Source organism: Prinia subflava, chromosome 9 (assembly GCF_021018805.1).
Source record: "Prinia subflava isolate CZ2003 ecotype Zambia chromosome 9, Cam_Psub_1.2, whole genome shotgun sequence".
Classification (NCBI taxonomy): Eukaryota; Metazoa; Chordata; class Aves; order Passeriformes; family Cisticolidae; genus Prinia; species Prinia subflava.
Window position 1 is genome coordinate 16,145,043 of NC_086255.1, and position 25,752 is coordinate 16,170,794.

The following is a 25,752-nucleotide window of genomic DNA, read 5'->3' on the forward strand; positions in this document are numbered from 1 at the left end:
AGTCTAAAGAGGAGTGTCTCAAGCTATCATGCAATCAAGCTATAGCCAGTGCAACTGATATTTGGCATGTTCTACCACAGGAACAGAAACATATACTACAGAAAAAGGCTTTTGTTCATCTGTTTTTTATTCAAACACACATTTCCTCAGCCCTTGCTAGAGAAGGAACATGGAACACTAGGTGGCAAGGTGTGTGAGCTGTTGGATCTTCTTCAAAGATTGTAATCAAGGGACTCCTGCAGGATGGATTTGTTTCTGACCAGGGATAATTTCCAAGTACTTTTTACTACCATAATCTTTACTGTGAACATTTTCTGTGGCCTTTACCAGCATGAAGTCTGGGGAAACCCAGATTAATTTGCATATCCAGAACAAGAACTCAAACCTGAACTAATTTCCAAAGTAGTCAGTATGGGCTGTGGAACCTTATCTGTTGTGCCTACAAGTCTGTAAGTATCCCTGAGCATCAGTGCCCAGTTACTTTACATGCTGTGGTCCAGCCATGAGCTTGCAGTAAGTGGGTAAATTAGACTTGCCAGTATGGACTCATTCCCTCACATAGGTAATAGAAAATTTGTGCTGTCAAATGAATGAGAGGAATCTAAACATTGCTCTAAAATATGTGTTGGATAGATTATAGGGATGTGGAATGCTCAGAGAAAGAAGACAGTGTAGGGCTCTGAAGCCCTCAAAAGGCTTTTATCTGCCTCCTGGATCCCTTCTGCCTTGCTTATATTCTCTGTACTGAACCACTGCTAATCCTCAAACACAGGTTTTCCAAGCACCAAGCCTTACTAGAGGCAGTGGCAAGATCTTCCCTTCAGGAAGCAACTGTGCATCATGCCTGTGTAATGTGACTGTGCAGTCCAACCAGTCCTGACAGGGGCTGGTGCACACTTGTAACAAGATGAGAGACTGAAATGCTCCTTATGAAACGCTGAAATTCAGCCTATCAAGTATCACATCTCCCAGATGCTATAGAGCTTGCCAGCTTGCTCATAGGCTGTGTTGCACTAAATCTCTGAAATAAATGAACACAAAACAAAGCAAAAAGCAATGTTTTGGCTGTCTGAAATTCTTTAAAGCCAAATTATGTTGATTAGAGATTAAATTTGAGTTCTTAATTCAGAGTGCTGGGCACTGTCCTCTGTGAAGATGGAAAATCCATTTGCAGTCTGTCCTTTAAAAATAACACAAACCACCTCGCAAAAAATGATTTATCAGTTGTAGGGACATGGGCAAAAAAAGTAAGGAAAATGAACATTTATTTTTAATTAATTAAAATTCACATATTCTGAAGCAGAGCAAAGACATCATTTATCTGCTATGTTGGAAACATATTGTCATAATTAGAGATATTAATAATTTCTACTTCCTGAAGTTTGTTATAATGATCCTCCCCTGTTTGGACAGGATCTCAAAATCGAATTAACTATTTAATTAACCACTGTTGGTATTACATTCATTTGACAAAGCAGAAACGCTGGCACTGGGTCAGTGTGGCTGCAGCTCCTGTCGCTGTCTGTACAAACACAGCATCAGTGGCACTTGGCACTAAGGCTGCCCCCAGCTCTGGGCACAGGGCTCATCCCCCAGGCAGCTGTGGCACCACGGCACAGGACACGACACAGCAGTGCCCTTCCAGGAGGCATCTGGGGGCTGGGCTTGAATTATCATGTCCTGTTTGAACACAGAGTTTTAACTCACCACAGCATGTCAGTGAGCTAGACCGAGGCATGAGCTCCAAATGCAGTCATAGCAAACTCTTAAAGGCTCCGTTTTAATTTCTGAATCAGGTCTCCTCTTAATCATATGTGCTATAAAACATGTGAGCACTTAGTCTAGGATGGCATAATTTTACATGGGAGGAGTAAGACAAAGAGAAAGAAAGGGGAAGGAGAAAGAAACTGATTTTGGTTTCTTGTATCAATCTCTTCTTGGAGGGAGAGAGATTTTAAATGTAGTGATTTCATTTAAAAACATACAATATCAAGCCATTATATACATATTGCAATATGTCTTACATATATTCTCTGGATAAGTTTATATTTTTCACAGATGGAACAAGCTTGCAAATTTTCTGAAGTAATGAGAGGCTGATTTATCCATTCCATCAGTATTTTTCTCATTATTTTGCCCAGAACTTTCCTGTTCTATCCCAAGTAAGATAAATTCAAGAAATAGTTAAAATCTAAGCTTACAGCATTTGCAACTCACTTCACACACTAATTTTCACACAGTTGTGTTTTCCCCTGTGTTTTTCTTTCCTCCCTCTCCCATAAGCTTACACTTCACTCCTTCCAGCCCAATATAGGAATAAAAGCAGGGCAATGCTTCTATTTCTGTCTTTGCCACTGACTCACTGTATAGTTTCTTAAGTATTCACATCTTCCATTTGGATCCTCTGGTATCCAAGAAGATGAAGGTGTCTGTTGATGTTTTCTTTATGGTAAGAGCACTCACAATGTCTCTCTCTGTGCAGATTCTATTGTGTTTAGTAAGGGTTGAGTCTATACTACAACCTTCCTATCAGTGAGGGTATTAGTGGGGATTCTGACTTCAACCTAGATTCTTACTTTAATTACAACGATCAGAAATTTATATTTTGAGATTGGTCAGTCAGATTTTTACTTCAAACAACAGCCACAAAATTTCGAGGTGGGGCACTTAGAGATATGCACACAAAACAGCATCACCATGTACACTCTCCTTCATAATGCATGCTAGAATGGAGCTAGAGATATTCACAGAGCATAATGTGATCCTGGGAACAGAAGACACACAGAGTTATTTTAATATGGAGAATGCTGGCTACCTTGTGCTACAGAGCCCTGCAGCACTACTGCTGCTGAATATGCAAAAGCATTGCTCTTTCCTTTTCAGTGCTCTATTGCCTCAGGTCCAGCCATTGCCCCACTTACCATCCTTCACAAATATATTCTGTCCTTCGGGGTCATTTTATTGATTGCTAAAGAAAAGTAAATGTATCAAGTCAAATTAGCAAGTGTGTAGATAATTCTTACAAACTAAGATTTAGTCCTTACTGTTGGAATGAACCTCAGAGACCTACTGTGGTTTGCAGATGTTGGTAAAGTCTTTGTATGTGGAATTACTGATGGTTCCAAATAAGACAAAAGTGGAGTGGTTCTTATATGCCAGCCTATGTTATTTTTATAGCTCCTACTGCTTTAACAAAGTATATATTTAATTAGAGAAGCAGTTGTTCGATTTATAAGTTAGTCTTACAGATAACACATTAACAAGAAATGTATTCCAATTTTCAGTATCACAGCAGGAATAACACAGTGGGCTGCTTAATGAAGACTGTGATGTCCAAGGCACAAAGTTGGATCTTAAAAAACAAGACCAAATGTTAACAATCTGTTATGAAATGGTACAATCCAACTAGTTGAGCTGAAATATCCTGATTTTTTTTTATAGGGTAAGCTGCCAGCTATGCTGTTCAAGATTTATTTTAAAATTTTCCACTCTCTCTACAAATTACCAGAAATCATAAGAGTACAATGGAAATCAGATACTTACTGCTTGAAAATTATTTGTATTGGAACTAGTGACTGAAGTCATCTTAATTAAGAGGCAAAGAAATTAAAAAACACCTAATGTAAAAATAAATACCTGTTTCCCATGGTAATTAATTACATTAATTGATATTTTCTGTTCATGTCCTAATCTCTTTTTTTCTCATGACAGGATTACCATACAAATTCTTTGAAAATGAAGGATTATAACCTATTTGCATTAGGGTACTTTATTGAATGTAGGCTGTAGATATGTGCTGTAATTATATACATTTATATGACAATATGCATATTATTATAATAGCAAATAAAAGACTGTTGAAACACATCAGAAGACACCTCTGGCTGAAAAATAAAAAGGCAAGGTTTGGGTGCTGTGAAGAACTTATTGCCAAAATGCAGCAGATCCAAACTAGAGGTCTTAGATTTCTGTGCTTTTGGTTTCATTGCATAAAATTTCAAATCAAAAAACAAACGGCACAGCAGTATTTCGGTGAAAACGGGTTGTGACAGCAGGATTTGAGCGCATTCCCGGCGTACCTAAACCGACACGAGGTGATATCCTGCTCGCTAACCAAGCCGTGATCGCGGTCTCCAAAAGGCGACACCTGAGAGCGCCGGCTCCTGCCTCGCCCCTGACACCCGGACAAGAACAGGCTGAGGACTGGGAAGGGCTCTTGCCAGGGCGATGCTGTGAGGAGAGCTCCCCCCGCGCGTTGGGAAGAGCGCTCGCTCCCTTCCCGGCCGGCCCCCGCTGGGTCCGGCACCGCCCGGAGCCGCCGCTCGGTGCCGCTCCCCGGCCCCGCTCCGCCGGGGGCTCCCCGCCGCCGGAGCCCCCGAGCCGCGGCGGGACGGCCGCTCCCTGCGGCCCCGGGAGCCGGGAGGCGAGAGGCGAACCCCGGCAGCCGCGGGTGAGTAGCCCGGGACAGCCCGAGCCCCGCGGGGCACAGCGAGGGCGGCGGGCGGCGATGCCCCCGCGGGCGGCCGCTGCCGCAGCCGGGGGCGGCGCTGGCCGGGGGGCCCGGGGCAGCGGGGCCGGTCCGTGCGCTCCCGATGGGGAGCGCGGCGCTGGGGGGCGGCCCGCGGGCGCTGCGGGCACTCACCGGGTGCCTGCTGGGCGCCCTGGTGCTGAGCACGCTGCTGGGCAACGCGCTCGTGTGCCTCGCCATCCTGCGCTTCCGCCACCTCCGCAACAAGGTCACCAACTGGTTCGTGCTGTCGCTGGCCATCTCGGACCTCTGCGTGGCCCTCCTGGTGATGCCCTGGAAGGCGGTCACTGAGGTCGCTGGAGGCTCCTGGCTCTTTGGCAGCCACTTTTGTGACACCTGGGTGGCCTTCGACATCATGTGCTCCACTGCCTCCATCCTCCACCTCTGCATCATCAGCCTGGACCGGTACTGGGCCATCGCCAGCCCCTTCCGCTATGAGCGCAGGATGACCCAGCGCCTTGCTTGTGCCATGATAGCCGCGGCCTGGGCTCTCTCCATCCTCATCTCCTTCATCCCAGTGCAGCTACAATGGCACAAAGCCAAGGATAGCAGAGATCCGGGCTCCTGGCTACCTGGGACACCCCGCTGCGATGTCAGATTGAACCGCACTTATGCCATCACCTCCTCCCTTATCAGCTTCTACATCCCCGTGGCCATAATGATCATCACCTATACCAGGATCTACAGAATTGCCCAGGCCCAGATCCGCCGCATCTCCACCCTTGAGAGGGCAGGGGGCCAGTGGGCACCTCCTGGCAAGGAGCTCACCTCCTCTTTGCGGAGTTCCTTGCACAAGGAGACCAGGGTGCTGCAGACCCTTTCCATCATAATGGGAGTCTTTGTTTGCTGCTGGCTGCCCTTCTTCCTGCTGAACTGTCTGCTGCCTTTCTGCCAGCCCAGCCTCGAGGAGGACGCTGAAGAACAGTCACTCTGTATTGGCCAAACCACCTTCAACGTCTTTGTGTGGTTTGGCTGGGCCAACTCTTCAGTGAATCCAGTGATCTATGCTTTCAACGCAGACTTCAGGAGGGCTTTCAGCAATCTCTTGGGCTGCCAGTGCTGCTGCTGTGGCACACCCAAATCCCCTGTGGAGAGGGTCAACTTCAGCAATGAGCTGGTTTCCTATCACCATGACACCACCTGCCAGAAGGAAGGAGCTGTCCCGTCTTCGGCACCTCCTGCTGCCATCACTGCCTGGGTGCAGCCCGTGCCCCGTGCCATTAGCCTCCAGGGGGAGGACAGTGCTGAGGAGATGTCCATGGAGAAGAGAGCTGTGACTTCTCAGACACAGACTGCCCCTGGCAGCAGCCCCAGTTGCTGTCAAGTGCCAGTTATTTTGCAATTGGATTGCAAGCCGAAGCCATCCCTGGAAACTGCTGCTCCCTGCACGGGACTTGGTCAGTGTGAGGGACCCCATGGCCTTGTTTCAGAGGGATGAGTAATTAAACACCTCACACACCCAGCCACCGCACAGGAGAGCTCTGCCTGTCTCTGTGTAAGCTCCCCAGCAACAGAAGCCCCATGCCAGAGGGATGGGAAAACACTACTCTTGCCACAGAGGGGTGATAGGCATATGGAGTCCATTCCAAAGGCACAGAGCAGCCACAAATTAACATCTTCCCATGGCCACCTTCACTCCTTACTCTCACAGTCATTAGACATCTCCCATGCATTTGTTCACCCCCATTTCCAGTCAAATGTGAGGTATGTATTAAGAATAGTGAGATAATTAGATCAAAGTAAAAACAACTCGTAGTTCAGGCAGCCAACCCCTCCAGAAAGTAGAAATACAATAAAATCCACAAAATGAAGAGTGACCAGGTCATCTCTGTCAACCCATTTCACTACTTGTAAATATGAAGGGCAACAAAAGGCAGAGCAAATAGGTGTTGGATGGCTTGCAGGAGACAGAATACTGGGAAAACTTTATGATCATTTCTATGTATGTAGAAGGGTTCAGCAGACATTAAGGCAATACGGTGGCATCTCACTGTCCTCTGTTTCTCTGTCCACTACTTCAAGGTTCTGTTGCTGACCATTTAATACTGTGTTCCACTAACCACGATCCTTGCCCCATTTTTCCTGTCCCTCATTGGTGATGGATTTGCTTTGATTTATCTCAGGAAGATGATGAAGATGGAACTGTCCAGAAAGAGGCAAGAAGAATGCTTGCACTGCAAAAGTTTTCCTGGGCATTGTCTCATAGGTGGCACAGATGACACTTTTCAGAACAGTGATCCTTGCTGAAAGGACAGCAGCAAAGAGACTTTCCTCCCAGCGATCCTGCTCCTGTGATTTTAAACCATGTGTAGTTCTTAAGACCCTGAATGCATTTTCCCCATCATTACTTCATATGGGAAAAGATGCTCTTGCTACCCTGCTCTCTTCAGGAATGTGTCCTTGGGGAATACTTGGGTGTGGCTGCAATCTGTTCTTCATGAGCTACACTGGCAGGACAAGAGGTAATGGGCTGTAAGGAAGACCAAAGAAAGAATTTGGAAAGACTTTCTTAGAATAAGGATAATTAAGCACTGGAATAGATTCCCTGGGTAAATTATGACATGTCTGTCAGTAAAACGACTGTAAGCTTCTGTCAGATATGACAGTGACAGTGTTGATCCTGTCTTAGGGCAGAGGCACAATGCAATGGTCTATTGAGATAACCTCTAGTCCTGCTTCACTATCACAACCTGTCTCCTTAAGAAGCATCGAGTTTAAGATGTTTGCTGTGGGTTGTTTTGCATGTAACTATCCTTTGATATTTTCTTGAAGGCAAAAAAGATACAGATAAGAACTTTGAGATGCTGTTGGTACACTTCCTTTCTTTTAGTGATTATCCATGTTTCTGAGGTTCTAACAACTATTATTCAGCATGCCTAGTGCCTCCTCTGAAGCACAACCCTCAAATAAACCTGGTGTTGCCTGAAAAAATACACAAGATAAGTGTTGTTTTGGTTTTGTTTTGATTCCCATTGATTAGTTTCTAGGTGATCATATATGAACTGTACATGGATTCAGATGTTAAAGATTAAATTTGTGAGAGTATTTTCCTCGATGCATTTCTTTCTTCTTACACAAACCAGCAATACATAAGAATGTCAAAATCCAGCTCCTTAAAAAAAAAACCCTCAAAAATTATATCTTTAAGCTCTAAGAGACATCTCATCTCACCCTCTCCATGCTAAAACCCAACCTGGGGAGATGCTGATAAACCCGACAAGATGCTACCCTGAGGTGTGACTCCCCCACTGCCTGCCACCCTTCTGTTTCTGTGGCACGAGCTTCAGCTGGCTCCATCCCTCACGGAGTGAACTGTCCCTGCCCACACATCCCCCAGCTGATGGGCAGGCACTCTGCTGGCAGTCAAGGCCACACTTGAAATCATTATGCACAGGAGAATTTTTTTTAGTATGTGTACAGTCTAATTATTAGTGATAAAAGATGTTAATCAATGGAAGAGAAAGATTTACCTTCTCACAAGGTTTGCCCTGCTAGAGTGGCTGTCTCACCCAGGAATTTGGCTGGACTTATTTAGAGTGATGATGAAAATGGTGAAGGACTGAGTGGGTAGCAGAAATTAAACAAAGGATATATCTGAGTAATGTTTTCTCTTAAGAACTATCAAAAATGCATGGTAGCTTCAATCTGTGAAACTATATTTGTGTTAAGAATGGAAAAAGCTATTTGTGTCAGTGCTTGTGGCTATAGTTTAAATATGCTTCATTAATGGGTCAGATTGTACCTGAAAATAAATCTACATTTTCCTGGTCTTTACTGCAGCTTTTTAAAGTGACAACTTGAAATAGGTTTTTGTAAGTGATGTTGGAAATAATTGGTTGTAACTGATTGCTAATGGTTATTACTGATGTGCAGATGATACACATTACAGTAGTTTACAGTTGTAAGGTCTGCTGCAGTAAGTGCAGTGTAATGATCAACACTGCAATAAATTTCAGAAATTGCATATTATAAACTCTTTCTTCTCATTTTCAGTAGCATATTACTGAAGGTACTTCATATGAAACTACACCATATAGCTAGCCAGACTACATCTGCTGACTTAATAACATATTGATACTCTATGTAGTTTTATTTTCCTTGACTGGGAAGTATTCTACAGATCACCCACTTCTGTAAATAGTAAATGAGCAAGACTTATTTTTCCTAATAATTTTTTGCAATGATTACCTGTGATTTCTGACTGACATTTTTCTCATGAAAAGGCAAGCTGCTGTGTTAGATTACACAGGATTCAATTAACATTGTTAGGTTCAAGTGTGATAAGAGATATTAAAATTATTACAATAAGACAAGGTTTACTTCAGCAGAAATTAGGAGGCAAAATTATTTCCTATTTACACTATTGCAGCCACTCAAAAGAAGTCTCTTTCAAAGCAAAAACTTGGCAGGGCTTTGTTATCTATTTCTGGGTCACAGCTTTCTTGGCTTGGAAGGGCAAAATAATTCAAAACAGTAAAGTAATTCTTTAGGAAGATCTATGGCTATTCCTCAAATGCACTTTTTATAACTCAGATGACCAAAAGCACGTCTCCTTATGAATTCACCACAGTATATGTGAAGTAATTCACTGACTAAAAGCAGCTCATTTCCATCCCTAATAGTACAACACTTACAATACCATTAACATCACAGTGACCTAAAAATAGCTTCTAAATAGCCCTGGTGTAAAACAGTGCAATCTCACAGATACCTGATCAAAATACTCCTCATTAGCCAGTGCCTAAATGTCTGAATCACAGAAATTGTGATTCAAACTGAGAACACAGTTCAGTGCAGCAAAGCACAAGAGGTGGGGTTTACAATGTATACCAAATGCTCTCCTGTTCGAATAATTCCCACTTTCTTTCCTTCTGTCAGACTACAAAGTTCTCAACCACCTGCAGGTCTTGTTTCTTTATTATATAATTGAGATAAATACAAAATTCTTGTGGTCATACAGAAGCTCAGGTAGCTGAGGTTATGGTTATGTGCAACTTTGGCAAATGAAGAATCTAATGGAGATTCCAATGTAAGGAAAACAAGATCATACCCCAATTGTATGTCTCACACCTCCACTTTTTTCTTAACCCTCTGATTTGTATCAGATGCCTTAAGATTTCAGTTAAACTTTCTGTGAGAAGCAGCTGACCTGGGTTGCAGAAAGAGAAACCTGTTACACAACTCAGTTGTTGGAAGCATCTGCTGCTGCTTTGCTTTTGCCAAAATCATGCCTCTTGTGTTGGATTTCAGATGAGACACCCACACAAACCACATTAGGCATATTTCAATCACTCGAATATCAGTAAAAATTCTTTTGTGAAAAAGCCTTTATTCTTCATAAACTGCTTTTCCCCTTAATTGGGGAGCTTGAAGTGGCTTTCTGAGTATGAACCTCTATCGGTCCGGTCCCCCTGGACTCTGATTTACCTGAGTGGTTTCATCACCATGGTTACAGACTCCCACCACATAACTTCATGTCACTGGAATGGTTTGACTCACTTTCCTTGCCCTTCCCACTGTAAAGAGGCACACAGTAGGATGCACCCCCTGGGCATGGACTGTTCCTCAGACTTCCAGTTCTCTTAAGAACCAGTTTGCATTTACACCAAAGAAAGACACAAAGGTTAAAGGCCTGATTTTTCTAGCTTATTTGGCTTGAAAAAACTTACTTAGTCCTGATCTGGCCTTGTTATTCCTTTCCAGTCCCTACTTGTGTCTAATGATTGAAGACATTTTAGAAAACCCAGGGCTTAATGAATGAATTTCACATTTTTCTTAAGTTAGGTAGCTACATGATAGGAAAACTGCCAATCAGTGGAACTACTGACAGCAGTAAATGAAGTTTGGACCTGTACCCAAGATTTTTCACACATGCATAGTACTAAATGAATGAAGATGCTAGGGAAAATGCAGGTTTATCTTCATCAGCAAGTAGAGAATTTCATCTTGAGACAGTTTTAGTTTACTTTAGGTAGTGAGAAGATACTTGTAGAACTTGCAGAAACTGTTGCTAGGTTTCCTTTTTAAAGAAAATTTTCATAGAGCTTTCTGCAGTTCAACATTTTAATAGATTTTTAACTAATTAAATTCATCTTTGCTCCCACCCTCAGTGAGAACACATCACTTCGTTTTACTCTTTTCATATTTAAATCTGAAGTGGCTGAATGGAGTCTATATACTATAGAGTCTGTATTTCATGGGCTCACATCATGTGATGACTTCTGCATGAAACATGTGAGCTTCTATGACAGACAGGGGAAATCTAGGCCAAAGAGTCAAACGTGTCTAGAGCAATTCACTGAATCAAGTGAAGGTGCCTTCTTCAGGGTGAGAGCAAAAACTGGCTAGCCTGACTAGCTGATGGGGGAAAAAGCCAGTGATGCAGGATAGAAAGAGAAAGGGAATAACAAGATCCAGTGCACAAAATAGTTACAATTTTTGCTGTTGGTAACAAAACTGAACCAGTTCAAGATTTTAAATAAATGAATGCATAAAATAACACAGAGTATAGAATATTCTCTAATGCCTAAGTCAATAACAATCATCAGAGATAACATCATGACAAATGTTCTCAGTGCACATTTGCTAAGGGAAGGAGAGAAATATATAAAAGAGCTGAGTTTCAAGAGATGAAACTGATAATTACACTTTGCCTCTTATGTTTTGAATTATAGTAGAATATTAGTACTGCCAAACCACATTGTGACAATAAATTAACAGATGATGGTGATTAATAACCCTAATTTCCACTTGAAGAATGTTTATCCTGTAGCACCAGTGCATCCAAGCTATGAATTACAGTTTCACCAGACTGATACTTCCTTGGTGTGCTACCAGCCTACAATTCTTAAGCTCTTCAAGGGTTTTAAACCCCCAAACACCTGTAACCATCACAGGTAACACACAGAGCAGCTGTTAGTGGGAACAATAGGGCTTTGGGGACTCAGCAGTTCACTGCAGGCTTCTCGCAAAAAGGAGTCAGATTTTCACTGTATTGCAGACAGGTTATGCTACTGAAGAAATTCAAAGCAGTTTGAAAGATGTTTGTAGTGGAAGCCATTTCCTTGAAGTGCGTTAAAATGTTACTATGATGGTCCTTAGAGCGTCACCTCAGCACAGATGGGGCGAGTCCAGGGACAGGGGAACAGAGATAAAACATCATGCCTATTGTGCTGAGCTGATATCTAACAATTCAAACAGATTTTATTTGCAGCACAGATCACTGCACTCACTACTACCTTCACTTCTGGTTCCAGATAATGCACAACAGTTACCTATCTGAATATGCACTACATTTTATATTTTTTAATAGAAGCAGTATTTTATTTTGCTTCTGAATAACCTCCTTTGTGAATTTAAGCCTAACTTTCAGTGACAGGCAAGCTAGGCAGGCACAAAATTTGAATTGTAAATGCTTTGTTGAGCTTCAACTGTTGTTCAGTATGCCTTACTTTATAAAGCTGAAATGTGTAATTTTGGGGTGGCACAAGCTGAGCTCAAACAATGCCTGAAGTCATATGCTTCCAAATGGATATTTTCTCTTTAAATGTTGCTACAACATTCCTGCTCCCCTGCAGTCCAATCATGAGAGTCATTCCTGGGAAACACTCTGACCAAAAATGAAGGAAATCTATGTCCATTAAAAAAAAAATAAACCACTTCACCCTTCTGCTCTTTAGCTACTCTTGCCACTTAAATTATGAAATAACCTTTCCTGGTATGTTGGCCACCTCCACCACACTGCAACCAAGAAATAGTGTCAAGATGCATTTGTTGAGCTAATTTTAACACTTTGCATTTCTAGAAATGTTCAGATTAAATGAATTGCTCCAATTGTTCTGTCTGTGCCTAAAATAAGGGGACAAGAGCTACTCAAAAGGGAGCTCATTTTCCTTCTGCAATAATTGCACAGGGTTTCAATTACATGTAGGTCTGTATGCATGTTGCTACAACAAATAGTAATATATTTCCCACTTCTTCAAACTGACCATAGGATGACCAGCTATGAGTTCTATCAAAGGAGATGGTGTTTTTGATATTCTGATCGAGTCCTCTGTGTTGTACTAGATGAAATATATTCCTTCTGTGATTTTCTTCACTATTATTTTGAACGAGCTTAAAGAAAGAAAAAGGCAAAGCTGAAGTTGAGCCTTTCACAAGGCTCAGAGTTTCGATCAGCTGATAGAAAAGCCTGGAGTTGTAGGGGTGGTCTTGCAGCTCCCATACCCAGCTCAACAAGGGGCATTGTCAACACTGAGGTCAGGCCATTCATTGCACAGGGAAGAATGAAGGTAGAAATAGTGGTCATGTGGGTTCTCTGCTAGTGGAGACAACAATGACTCTTTGACAAACATCTGAGAAGCAGAAATGAAAAAAGTTTCTAAGTTTCTTTATGATGGTAAAGAAAAAGCATGGCAACATTTACATGGCTGATAAAGCAGCATCCTCACAGTGGAATGCAGATTACAGAAAACACTTAAGAGGTGGCCTCTTAAATATGAAAAATAACATGCTTTAAAAAATAGCATGTAGTTATGCATCTCTAATCAGAAACAAAGCAATCTGAGTTGAGAATAAAATCAGCTAAAGAAAGGAATATATACATGGTGTGAGGAACAAAGAGGTTCCTGTGGAGCAAAGGAACCACTACCAAAACCTCAATTCTCTAAGACTTCCTGACCTGGCTGGAAACACAGCCTTGGAGAGCACAAGGCAAATGACTCAGATCAGCTCGTGGAAAGTCTGCAGGGAATGCAAGACAGAAAAGTTGGTGGAAACATATGTGGAACATTTTCTGTTAAAGCAAATGAATTGAGGAGAAAATTCTGATTCTGAAGAACTGCAATGTCCTGGCTTCCAAAAGAGCATTCAGCAGCAGCATGATCTGTTGACTGAAAGATGGGCATATGGATAATTTCAAATCAATTCTGCATCATAAGAAATTTATTTATGAATCTCCTGATCAATACTATGCAGTTTCTTTAACTTTTCTATCATTTTGCAAAAAAGCTACCTCTTGAACAAGAGGTTGGGTTGAATTTCAGTGGCACTTGATTGTCAGGGAAATAAAGAAACAACACACAAACATGTCAAAAACCTGGACAAAGGCATCAGTCTGACTCTAGGGAAGTGCTTAAACAATATCCAGAGGGTAATTGAGAAGGTCAGTCTATCTCCCTGTAGACACATTAAATATGATGTTATTCTCTTAAGCCAGTACCAAGAAATTGGGAGATTGATAGCTCAAACAAGAAGGTTAAACATAGCTACTGTCTTGTGTATTTAAAACAATTTCAGTTTGTGAATCGTAAACATTGTTTACACTACCCACTTCTCTGAAAAGGAATTTCTAATGACATGGCTGGAAATTGTGACTACTTTCCACTTGTAAAGCAAAACTCTTTTGCAATCATTTACAGTTGCTGCAATCCTAGTGGCTAGAATAAGAGAAATTGATACTATTCTTTGTAGTGACTGGAGTTTTACAAAATACAAATGGTTAATTCAACTGAATTTTTTAAAGACCAAAACCCTGAAGTCAAAGCTCTAACAGTTTCCTGTGCAATATCTTCAAAGTCCACCGAGTGGCCTATAAACAGAATATGTTTTTCAGTTCAGAGTTAAAACCTTACAGGAGAATTTATTCATTGACCAATGAAAAGTGTGATTAAGGCTATGATCTGAACTTCTGAAATTAAAAGATGAATAAGGAAATAGCTTTATTCAGTGATTCAATTTTTACCATTTGCCTTCTCAGTTCTTTCCTTTGTTAGGTTAACAAGCCCCTTGTTTAAACTGACTCATCATAAATCAAGTTTTCTAGGTCTATGATACTCTCATTGCTCTTTTCCAGACTCAGTTCAGATGATTTTTATCTTTTTCTGAAGAGTAATGCTTAAACTGGATACAATGCCCTACTCAAAGCCTGGCTTTAGCCCATGCCTTACTTCCTGTGTCTTATGGCTGACATCTTTATGTATGTTTGCCTTTTTTGCAAGTGTATGACAGCTGCTGTCTCACATTCAGCTTGTGGTTCCTGTAGCCCTTTGTGCTTTTGTGCAGACACCTGACTCCATCAGCATCCCTCATCCTGGCTTTGTGCAGGTGTTTCAGTCCAGTGTCTTGCACTTGTCACCACTGAACTGAGTCCCACACTGGACTGGTCCTGTGAGTGTTCACATTAACTTTGAATTTGGTTTAGAATCTGAAGTCCAGATTACATCCACCATGGTACATCTGTAACTCCTCCCAGCTTAGTCCCATTGCAGAGCTCACATGGTGGAGCACTCTCTGTTTCATTTCTCAGATGGACAGGCCCAGTAACTCCCCAGAGATTTGTTTCAGGCTCTCTGCAGAGGCAAGGGAGGTATCTCTGCCACAGTGCACTAATCATATTTTCAAAGAGAACTCCACAACCAGCTACTTCTAGGGCTATAAAGGTTATTCTAGTGTAGGGGGACAGTAGGGAAAGAGCAGTCAAAACCCAGCTACAACAGTGACACAGACTAACTAGATTTAAACTGCAAACACAGAACAAAAGGATACAGTGATTTTAGCAATGTAAGAAAGATCTTCCCCCCCCCCCCCCACCACTGTATCCCCATCAAATCCAAGAGAGAAAATTGTAGCTTGTGCAGGAAAATTAATATAAAAGCAATGAGCGTCAAAGACTAACACCTGCTTTACTGCAAAAGAGAAATCACAATCATGGAGGGAAATGTGTGTGCAAATATAGGTACCAGGAGCAAGACAACATGGCAAAGAATATTATTGGAGATTAGTTATTGTATGGGTAAGCTAGAAAAATCTCATTCTGGTTTATTTTCTTTCCTTAGTTCCTGAAGTTTAATAACTTGTATGAGATTTAAAGTAAACTGTCCAACAAATATAACAGCAAGGTGCTCATAAAAACACATAGAAATATTTTCCTCCAAAGCTGATACATTTAGGAACTATTACAAAAATTATATCAAAGATATTAGAAAACTCCATTTCACACTGCATAAATGGTGGCAAAAATGTGAGAAGTGGACAGAGATCTCAGTGTAACATTATATAACAATTACAGGTGATCAGAACTTAATTTGAAAGCAACTCCAATGTTTGATGAACTAACAAGCTAAGGCACATGATGTGCCTTGTGCTCACTGGAGCCACAGAAGATTTTAAAAGTCACAATGCAGTCCTTTCTGATGCTTGATGGTACCCACAGCCCTCAGTCAGATGCCAGGATTCCTCCTCCAGCCCATGGGGAGTCCTCAGCACCCATGAAAGTGAAATACACGATGTGGCACTCTGAGAAAAGAGCCACACAGCTAACAGCCTTGTCCTTCAGAGGTGGTTATGGATGGAACTCCAGGCAGCTTCCTCTTGAGGTTCTTGGCTGTAAATCCTCTCCCATGGTTTGTTGACCCTCTCTCATGGTCCTCTCTCCTCTGCTGTTTCTCTCCCTCTCCAAATAACCAGCTAGGGAGAGCTCTAACTATGCAATGCAGTTAGGAAGTGGGAGAGCTACCCGAAAATGTTCCCCCTCCCCTGAATTAAAGAAAGGACTCTGCCTCCCACCTCTTCTCCAGCAGTCATTCTCTCAGTCTCTCAGACTCTGCAGAAGTCTTTCATTTTTAGGATTTATAGCACACAAGGATGGATGAGTCGATATCAACTGCTCTTGTCCACTGAGTCATATCATAGAATGGGTTGGGTTGTGAGGGACTTTTAAAGGCCTTCTAGTTCACCCCACTTCAATGAGCTGGGACATCTTCAAAGAAATCAGATTGCTCAGAGCCCAGTCCAGCCTGGCCTCCAACCTTTCCAGGGATGGGTCATCTAAAGCCTCCCAGGGGAACCTGTTCTGGTGCCTCCCTAAACTCATTGTAAAAAAGTACTTCTTTATATCTATCTATCTAAATCTGCTCTCTTTTAGTTAAACTACTTATCCCTTTCCCATCACAGCAAGCTCTGCTAAATTTTGTTCCCATGTTTCTCCTTTCAGTCACAGGAGAAGTCTTCCAGCCCTCTGACTATTTTAATGGCCCTCCTCTAGACCCTCTCCAACATGTCCATTTCTGTCCGTGCTGGGACCCCAGAGCTGGATGCAGTGTTCCAGCTGGGGTCTCACAGGGCAGAGGGGCACAATCCCCTCCCTCACCCAGCTGGCCACGCTGCTTTGGACGCAGCCCAGGACACATTTGGCTTTCTGGGCTGTCAGTGCACATTGCTGGGTCATATCCAGCCCCTCATCCATCCATCAGCACTCCCGAGTCCTTCTGGGCAGGGCTATTCTTGATCTGTTCATCCAACGCTGCGAGGGCAGTAGGGAGCTGCTGGTGACGGGGGCCTGTCATCATTGAGTGACAGGGTCAGAACAATAAGGGGTTTGGAACAGATGTGCAAAGTACATCACCACCCATGAAACAGAAGTACGTGTGGGTTTTGAGATCCTAATTCTGAAAAGAGATTTCTGAAACTGGTGTCTGATATCCCATCCCAAACGTGCAGTAACACAAAGGTTATGTCTATGCTCTCTCGAAACTTCTGGCATTTTTTTAAACACACCCCACAGAGAAGATTCTTACCACATTAAAAAATAAAACATTGTAAGTAATCCACACTGATACTTTACTTTCGAAACTAGAATCCCTTTTAACTCCATCATCTGCAAAGGAAAATAAATAAATTCACACCAGGCGCACGCCCATTGTCCCCGCGGGCCCGCAGGGTCCCCGCACAGCCTAGCTACCGCCCCCAGCCCGGCTCCCTCGCCCCCTCGCAGGGTGCCGGGGTTGCGGATGGCTCTGCGGTACCGGGGTGCGGCTTCCCCGAGCAGAGCGCGGCTGTGCCGGGCCATTGACTCCCTGCCAGCCGCTGCCGTCGGGGCACGGCGCCCCCGCCGTGTCCCCGCGCTGTCCCCCCGCGGCGGCGGCCGGGGAGGGGCATCGGCGGGGGCAGCCCCCGAGCATTGATAACCCCGAGCCGCGCCCGCCTCGGGCAGCCGGGGAGCGCGGAGCCGCCTGTCCCGCACCGCCACGCACCGCACAGCGCGCCGTGAGTGCCTCGGGACGGGGCGGAAAGCACCGGGGCGTGGGGAAAACCGGGTGGGACAGGGTTATCCCTAGCGGGGTCTGATGCCGCTCGCAGCTGTGATGCCGCAGCCGGCGAGTGCGGGCTCCGGCTGCTGCTGTCGGGTTACGGCTTCCTGGCCGGGGTGGTCTCGGGACGGAGCTGACGGGTGGACGCACACGAAGTAAAAGCTCCGGGGCTACGAGCCTGGAGGGATAAGCCCGCTCCGGCCCCGGGGACTGCGCTCCCACCGGGGCACCGCCGCCACGCTCCGTGTGTCCGCAGGGCGCGGGAGATGCGGCGGGAGGGCGAGCCCCGCGCCGGGACGCCCCGTCGCTGAGGCATGCCGAGGATGAGGCTGCTCCTGGCGCTGCTGGCCCTGGCCGCCCTGGGGGCCGCCGGCGCGGAGCGGGAGGCGGCGGAGGAGGCGCGGGCCGGGCGGTTCTCCACGCCCGAGCAGCACCGGTGCCGCTGGGAGCTGCGCTCGGCCGCGGCGGCCAGCGAGCTGCGGCTGAGCTGCCGGGCGGCGGGCGGCGGGGCGGCGCGGAGCTGCGCCTACCGCGGGGAGCCGCGGCTCTGCCCGGCCTTCGGCGCCCGCAGCCGCCAGTTCTGGCGGCAGATCCTGTCCCGGCTGCGGCGGCGGCACCACCCCTGCGCCCCGGGAGCGCCGCTCAGCGCCCGCCTCTGCGGGCCGGGCCGAGCGCCGCCCGAGGCGCAGCTGCGCCTGCTGCCCGAGCCCGGCCCGGCCACGCCGCTGCCCGCCCCGGCGCCCAGCGAGGACCCGGCGCAGACCTACTGCGCCGAGCGGTGGCACTCGCTGTGCAGCTTCTTCGTCGGCTTCTGGGAGGGCTGAGCCGCTCCGGCCCGCGGGAGGGAGCGCGGCCGCCCGGCCCCCGCACCCGGACACTCCCGGCCTCGCCCGCCCTCAGCCGCCGCCGCCAATGCCCCCGACTCTGTCTGCTCTCCTCTTTTACTCCCCAATAAAGCGGTAACTATTTTGTGACAAGGAGCTCGCGTTGTTCTTTGTCTCGTCAAAGCCCAGTAGCACCTGCAGCGCTGTTACCGTGTGTAACAGACCCGGGTGAGAGCACCCAGGCATAGCTCGTACGTTCATCAGGTACATCAGCGTTTTTCAAGGGACATAAATACGAAGAGACAGCCGTTCCCTCCCAAAAATCAGTTTCTGTGAGCCCGAAGTTTAAAGTTACACTGGAATCGCCCAAGTAGAAAACCATACATTTACACCAGAATAAGAAACTGAGACCTCACTGAACAGTAAATGCTAGAAAAACCCTTCTTGCTGACAGAGATTTCACAAGCTACACGAACCAGTCCTGTCCTGTTTCCCACAGAACAGATGGTCAGCTATCTCCAAACAAGAACTTGAACAGGTCTGGGTGAAAAACCAGCCGTGAAAAGAAAGGCTGAGAAACTCAGAAGCATCGAGGTACATGAACTGGATTTAGGAGATTAATGGTATTTCACCCAGCTAACGGCACAGTGTTGAATATGCAAGTTGTTTTACCGGGGGAAGAGGGGTTTGAGAGATACTTTATCCACACAAAATGGGATTCATTTTGGTAAGGAAAGCTGAAGTTTTCCTCAACTGCCTGGGGTCCTACGCAGCCCTAGACACCTGTCTGATCAGGAATAGTTGCAGACTTTCTGTACAGTTTTAAGGATGGCTGTGAGAAGGCCACCAAGCAGTGATCAGGATCTGCCCAGTGGCTCTCACAAGGATCTGAACCGTTGCATGCAGCTCTTAGTGCCAAGACGATCTCCTTTACAGCAAGTAGCTGGACAAAGCCCAGCAGCACTATGCAAAAGCTTCATCGCCACTGAATGTGACTGGGATGACTATTGTTTCTAATGACTGCTCACTTTTCCTTCATGTGCCTGTCAGCCAAGCAGCCACAGAGAGGGCTGCTGGCCAGAGCACTGCACAGTACCTTGCGATAATGCTCAGCTTTGTTTTACTTCCATGGCCCTGGCACAGCAGCTTTGTGCAGTGCTGCTAGAGCTTGTATTTCTCACCATTAGATGCAAAGGTGGAACACCATGGCAACCAAGCTGATTACCCACATCACTCTGCATTTAAAAACCCAGCTAGGAACTCTGAACAAATTCATTGTTTACCCAAGAGAGAGAAGAAAGAAGAGGATCCTTTTGTCTAAGTTTAACCACAATATTTCCCTGATTCCCCAAAATAGCTCAAAGTCTTTCTTTTAGCACCACTAACTAATAAAATACAGCAACCCAAGAGACTGTATTAATTGCATTTACTGTGGTTAATAACACCAAAGCCTAGGGCTGAACAGCAAACAAATACTCAGTTTTTCTACTGAAGAACTGATATGCAGATCCCAAAGGCTGGGAAACCATAGTGAGATCCTCAGATTTGTTTTTAAGGAGGAAGACCATGGCTTTTTGCTTCCTATCTCAACATTTTCATTCTCTCCCATGATTGGATAACAGCTGCCACCACCAGCTAAGGCAACAAAAACAGAAACGTTTTGTAGGCAAGATCTTCCCTTCTAACAAAAATCATTCCTTTTAGTCCGGTGGCAGCTCCACAAGATGTACTGGTCACACTGCCCACCCCTGGATTTAGTTCAGCCCCCCCAGATCTGCCCATGCATCCACTCTGCAGCCGCTCTTTACCTCTGCTCTCCCACTGCAGCTGTGGCAGCCCCTCACCACTGCTCTGGTTCCTGGCTTGGCTGGCTCCTGCCATCCCATCCTTCCCTCCTCAGCACCTCCTGATGTCCTCAACAAGAAGAGCCAGGGTGGCCAACCTGCCAGGCCTGAACCCTGACTGTTTATCCCTCAGCCTGATAAACTCTTCCCTCCCAGGGGAAGGTGCTGCTGGGCATAATTAACCACATGCAGCTGCTGCTTGGGTTGCCATCACAAGGGTGCTGCCAGCTGACATACCAGGACACTAGGTGTGTTTTTCAAGGAAAAGCATAAGCTACCCTAAAACAAAAACAAACGATTGACATTTTAGTTTCAGGAAACTGAATTCTGGGAGCTCCAACTCAGGAAGTTTTCAGGGGCAAAAAAAAAGAAAAATTATTTTGTGCCATATTGCACAGAGCATTGTTTTCTTTTCTCTGGCTGCTGAGCTCATCTCTATATCTTGAGGTTCCAACAGAATCCTGAAATCTGGCAATACTATTTCTTGATTTTCTTTTGGAGAAAAATCAGTGATGCTGAATCTGGGCATGCAATTAATACATCTGGTTTTAATTGCTCTCTTTATATGTAGAAAGCGCTTGATCCTATTAAATAGCACTAATCTTTTTCACCACCTTCTGATTTTGAAGGAACAATTAGATGTTACTCTAATTTGCAAGGTTAAAGAAGGCAGTAAGCTATCCTGCTGTGTGTAGCAATCCTTTCCTGTAAAGTGACATCAAAAGTTAGTCAATGGAATGGAAAAATTTTTTTCATCACTGTCTGAGCAGAGCTTATCCCACAATGGGTCTGGAGTTGCAGACCCCAGACTTTGAGCAGTTCAGTTTTTTGTCCTAGTCCATGACAAGGATTACTCTTTTCTGGGTTCTGCACTAGGCACTACCTTCTTCAGAATGCTGATTTTCCCTCTCAGTCTTCATTCATTCCTCTGAATTCGAGGTTCAACAAGTGAAATCTGCTCAGGCATAGTTCAACCCTCAGCTTTACCACCTATACTTGCCTGTAATTGCATATTAATGTTTCCACATTTAATTTTGACACTGATATTTCCTACTTGAGTTTATGACCAGCCTATGCTGGGGTAGCCTGCAAAGGGATGCAATCTTTCTGGAGGTGCAATTTAAAAGCCATCAGACTATTAACAAATAAGAATAAGGCAGAAGCACAGAAAGAATTAAAAAAAAATTTAAAAAGCAACTATTCAAGCTTGAACTCTATAACCTGAAATCTTTGGGAAACTCTCTTTAATTGCCCCTGACATACTTCAGGCCTCCCTTGTGCTGAGAGCCCTATCTAAGACTTACTGTAAAGCCAAGCAGCACGAGGTGAGTGAATGGCAGCCTTTGTCAATTTGCCAAACAACAAATCCCCTCCTCTGTGATAATCTGGATTTTTAAGAATTCCAAGCTCAGTTCATGAACACAGCTACATGAAAGAGGCTTTTAACTGTACAGTATTACAGACTTTAGATTAACTCTCCCAGCCCTCACACTCCTTCCTTACGTGGAAGGGATCTGTTAAGTACAAGTATGAATAAAATATCTACAGCTCTAGAATAATTTTAGGGCTCAGCCTCATCCAGTCTGTGCTGTGCCTTGTGAAGCATGGACAGGCTGCACTGCCTCTCAGGAGGCAGATACTTTGCCGAATTTATTCCAAGCCCTCAGCAGGTGAATGATGCCCATTTCTGGGAGGAGGGAGGGTGTGAGGGGGCGGCAGGCACAGCCCCATTCCTGAGGAGCCCGGCCCGAGCACCGCGCCGTGCTGAGCTCTGCCCCGCCTTCCCTCGGGAGAGCCCTGGGCAGCCCCGGCCAGAGGGAGAACACTGAGGGCAGCACCGCAGGGAAACGCCGCTGCCTCACTGACAGGAAACACACACACAAAAAAACAGACAAATGAAGTATCTCTTTACAGATCTGCTCCAGAGCTCTGTCCTTGCTGTGGCCCTTCCACCCCGGACAGGCACACGTGTTTATCTAACCCGGGCTCTGCTGCCTGCTGGGCACACAGCGCAGTCCCACAGCAGCACCGAGCGTGCAGCCCACGCACCCACTGACACACTCAGAGCTGGGGGAGAAGCTCGAGAAGCTTTCGTGTTAACCTGTTAAAACAAACCTAGGAATAATTGCTCCATGAAAATAAGACTTCTCAGGACTAAGTTGTAGTAAATTTTAGGCTCTAACATGACATTATTTTCTATTCAGACTTGTATAAAATGAGAAAATGTTTGATGGAAGCATCATGATAAAGCACAGAACTAATTTCTTATTACACATTCACAAAGTATTAAAATATCAATTTACCAAAAGAAGTCCATAGGACAAAATCTGGTCCAGTTATAGAGATCCAAATCCTAAACCACAAAATTGCATGTAGTATCTCCTTCAGCAAGCATCCTTAATTTAAGAAAAAATGTCTTAAAGCCTTTTATTCTCCAGATTATTTACAGAGGTTGTATTTAATCTAATTACTGGACCCAGCAGATATTCTCTCATGAGTAAATTAATCTTACGTCCCAAAATGTCTATAGGGCTTGAATTCTTGGTTGTAAAAGAACAACAACAAAAAAATCCTACAGGAATTTCCTTTTTTTCAGACTGCAGTTCTAACGAGAAAATACATGAGATGTATCACCCTCAGAGTTAGTTTAGTGAAAAGCAGAGAAGAAAGTGTAGTAGCTAACCTTTTAAAGCTGTGTTTCTTCTCAATTTAAAGAAGTACTGTGCACTTCCCAAAGTCACCATCCTTAGCAGCAGCATGATTTGCACTAACAGGATAAATATAGCCTCAACTCCATGTGTTTGCTTCTTCTTTTTTAATTTTAAGAGCAAAATCTTCCAAAATTATGAATAAATTTATCCCCAGTATTCTTTTGATGGGAAAAGAGTAACAAGAGAGCCACATAAGACCATATTATTTCGTATTAGTCAAGACAAGATGTTGAGGATTTAGAGCTGATCTTTTGTTTCTGCACAAAGACAAATGGTATAAAATTTATATGCATGCTTTTGTCTTGACAGCAAAGGGCTTCAAGCACGACTCTTGCTGAGAGCTAATGGCTCTTGGGGATGCTGCTCTCTGAAGTCCCTCGGCATGAAATGGTCTCTTGCAATTCATCTCCCGTTAATAGCAGCTCCAAGACTACAGTCTCTTTTTTTAAAAGTTCTTTTATCCCTGGCTGAAGCTGCCTGCGTTCTCATTGGAGCCGAGAGGGTGTAGTGTGATGGTTTTCTCCCCTCAGCTCCATTCTCTCGCAGCCCTCGGCAGACGTGGGGGCAAGCTGGAGGCCCTATGGAAAGCGGGCGTGCTGTCATCCCACCCAGCACGGGGCCAATGAGCGCTGGGGCCGCCGCGCACGGACACGCGGACAGCGGCTCAATGGCCCCGGCTCCGCGGGGCTTTGTCAGGCGAGCGGCAGCTGGAGCGGCACGGCCTCCTCAATGGGCATCTCGGAGCCCCGAACATTGTGATGCCGTGGGCATGTAGGGAAAAGCAGCGGGAAACAAAAAGTAGTTTGGTTTAAGAAGGAAGTTATTATGGACCCAAGGGAGATAAAGCTTCTGTTTTAATTTCTGGGAGACGAGGGAGTCCTGGGGCGGGGGACAGCCATGTGCAGGGGGCACCTTGGGGAAAAGACACGACTGGGATATCCAGAGGAGCCATCTGGCCCTTCCTGCCAGCACCAGGCTGGTGGGGAGAGCCCGAATCACCTGGCACTGGTTGCCTTCTTCCTTTTAATGTGGTAAACACAGCTTAGTAATGAAATAACATCGCAAAACTAGGTGTATATGCCTAATGATACCACTATATAATCAGTCACAGCTTGGTCTGCCTTTTCCATAGGTCCTCCTCACCTGCAATGGTTGTGCAGATGTTTCATTGCCTCCTTTACACTCTTTGCTGCCTCAGGCAGTCAGACTGATGCTCATTTATGTTTCCACCTCTGTAGTTCCTCTGCCCACAACCTGATGGAGTGGTGGGAGTCTCGACAGTGCTACTTCCTTTCAAATTATTCAAGCTAAGGTGCCAGTGAAGTAGACTTCTTGTGGGAAAATTGAGCTAACCCCTGAATGAGGTTAATAAAAATATTTCCATCACACATCACTTGCAGTAGAAGTCATTTGCACTTAAGAGGAAGTACCAGCTAATTTTAAATCAGTGAAAGTGAGAGTATAAAATTGGCATAGGTAACTCAGAAGATAAGGCTGGAAAAGCCATAATTTCCTGAAAAGCAATAGCTCATTTATTTTTTATCATTACAGTCTAGGTAAGGAGTAGGTACATATAAATACTCTTTGTAAATTTAAAACAGTGGTTTGTTTGATACCTTCTCTTTTCTAGGCACCTTAGGAATCCTGTTCAGCAGAGGCTTGTGGTGTTAACCCAGTTATCCCACACAGGAACCCCAAGGCTGGGGAGCATTGTGCAGGGTGTGTGGCCATTGTCACTCAACACACCAAACTGAAGCCATCTCCAGTCTAGTGACAAGCACAAACTGCATTTTACCAACACTGGATGATCACCATTTAAAATAAAATAAAATAAAATGAAATGAAATAAAATAAAATAAAATGAAATAAAATAAAATAAAATAAAATAAAATAAAATAAAATAAAATAAAATAAAATAAAATAAAATAAAATAAAATAAAATAGTCTAAGTCTTGTGTGGGGATGTGATGAAGGGACAGAGATTTAAGGCCAAAGGAGTTTTCAGTTATATTTCTATTGGTAAATTAACCTTTCCAAGACCTTAAATAATTGCTTGGGGCTGTAGAAGGGTAGCTTCTGTCAGATCTTCTCTAACTCCTAGGAACAACTGTTGCAGAAACTCACAGAAATGCATTATCATTCAACTTCGTGTGTGTGCCTGCGTGAGCTCACCCAGCGAAGAGCATCCTCCCCTGAGCAAGGCGGCTTTTACAACTGCTGCTGCTCTTGAGCGGCACTAAGGCTGCAGCTGGAAGAAGTCAGAACAAGAAGTATGATTCTGTTAGGTCTCCTAGCCCAGTTCAGCCATGCCACTGCCAAGACTGACTGGAAAAGCGTGGGATGTAAAGGGAGAAAGCCCCCACTGCCTCCCAGTCTATTAAAATGAGCCACAAACATAATACTGATGTGGTAAGTCAGAGCAATATGCAAATGGCTACATGGCCCAGAAACCCTAATCCTATCAAGAATGCAGAAGATGTTAATTTGACCATCTTTCACAGCTCATAAATCTATCTGTAGCAAAGCCAGGCTGCCAGATGTCATCCACTAGCACTTCTTTGAGGCTGGCAGTCTCCACATAGATGCCCGATCATGCCTCAGTAAAGACCAATAAAGAGCATTGTTTGTGTGGCCTGAGGGCAGCTTCTCACATTTTGCTACAATAGAGGAAAACAGTGGGAAATGTGAATGACTGATTGGCAGAACTGGTGGTCTTGGTTGTCCTGCTTTCCACATAGGAGCTACAGACTTCACATG

The 25,752-nt window shown here is 44.7% G+C and overlaps 2 protein-coding genes across 3 annotated transcripts; both read left to right on the top strand.

Annotated features, from left to right (window-relative positions):
• The first annotated feature begins 4,391 nt into the window (after positions 1 to 4,391).
• LOC134555107 (D(1) dopamine receptor-like) lies at positions 4,392 to 8,434 on the top strand. Its single transcript, XM_063406459.1, has one exon. It carries the CDS (start codon positions 4,593 to 4,595, stop codon positions 5,964 to 5,966), a length of 1,374 nt encoding a protein of 457 aa, XP_063262529.1. The 5' UTR covers positions 4,392 to 4,592; the 3' UTR covers positions 5,967 to 8,434.
• Positions 8,435 to 17,421: 8,987 nt separating this feature from the next.
• On the top strand, positions 17,422 to 18,587 carry FGFBP3 (fibroblast growth factor binding protein 3). 2 transcript variants are annotated; one of them, XM_063406460.1, is made up of 2 exons: positions 17,422 to 17,572; positions 17,873 to 18,587. In XM_063406460.1, exon 2 carries the CDS (start codon positions 17,931 to 17,933, stop codon positions 18,438 to 18,440), a length of 510 nt encoding a protein of 169 aa, XP_063262530.1. In that variant the 5' UTR covers positions 17,422 to 17,572; positions 17,873 to 17,930; the 3' UTR covers positions 18,441 to 18,587. The 2 variants fall into 2 exon arrangements, with proteins under 2 accessions (XP_063262530.1, XP_063262531.1); XM_063406461.1 differs by having other exon boundaries at positions 17,542 to 17,572; positions 17,666 to 18,587.
• Positions 18,588 to 25,752: the final 7,165 nt, after the last annotated feature.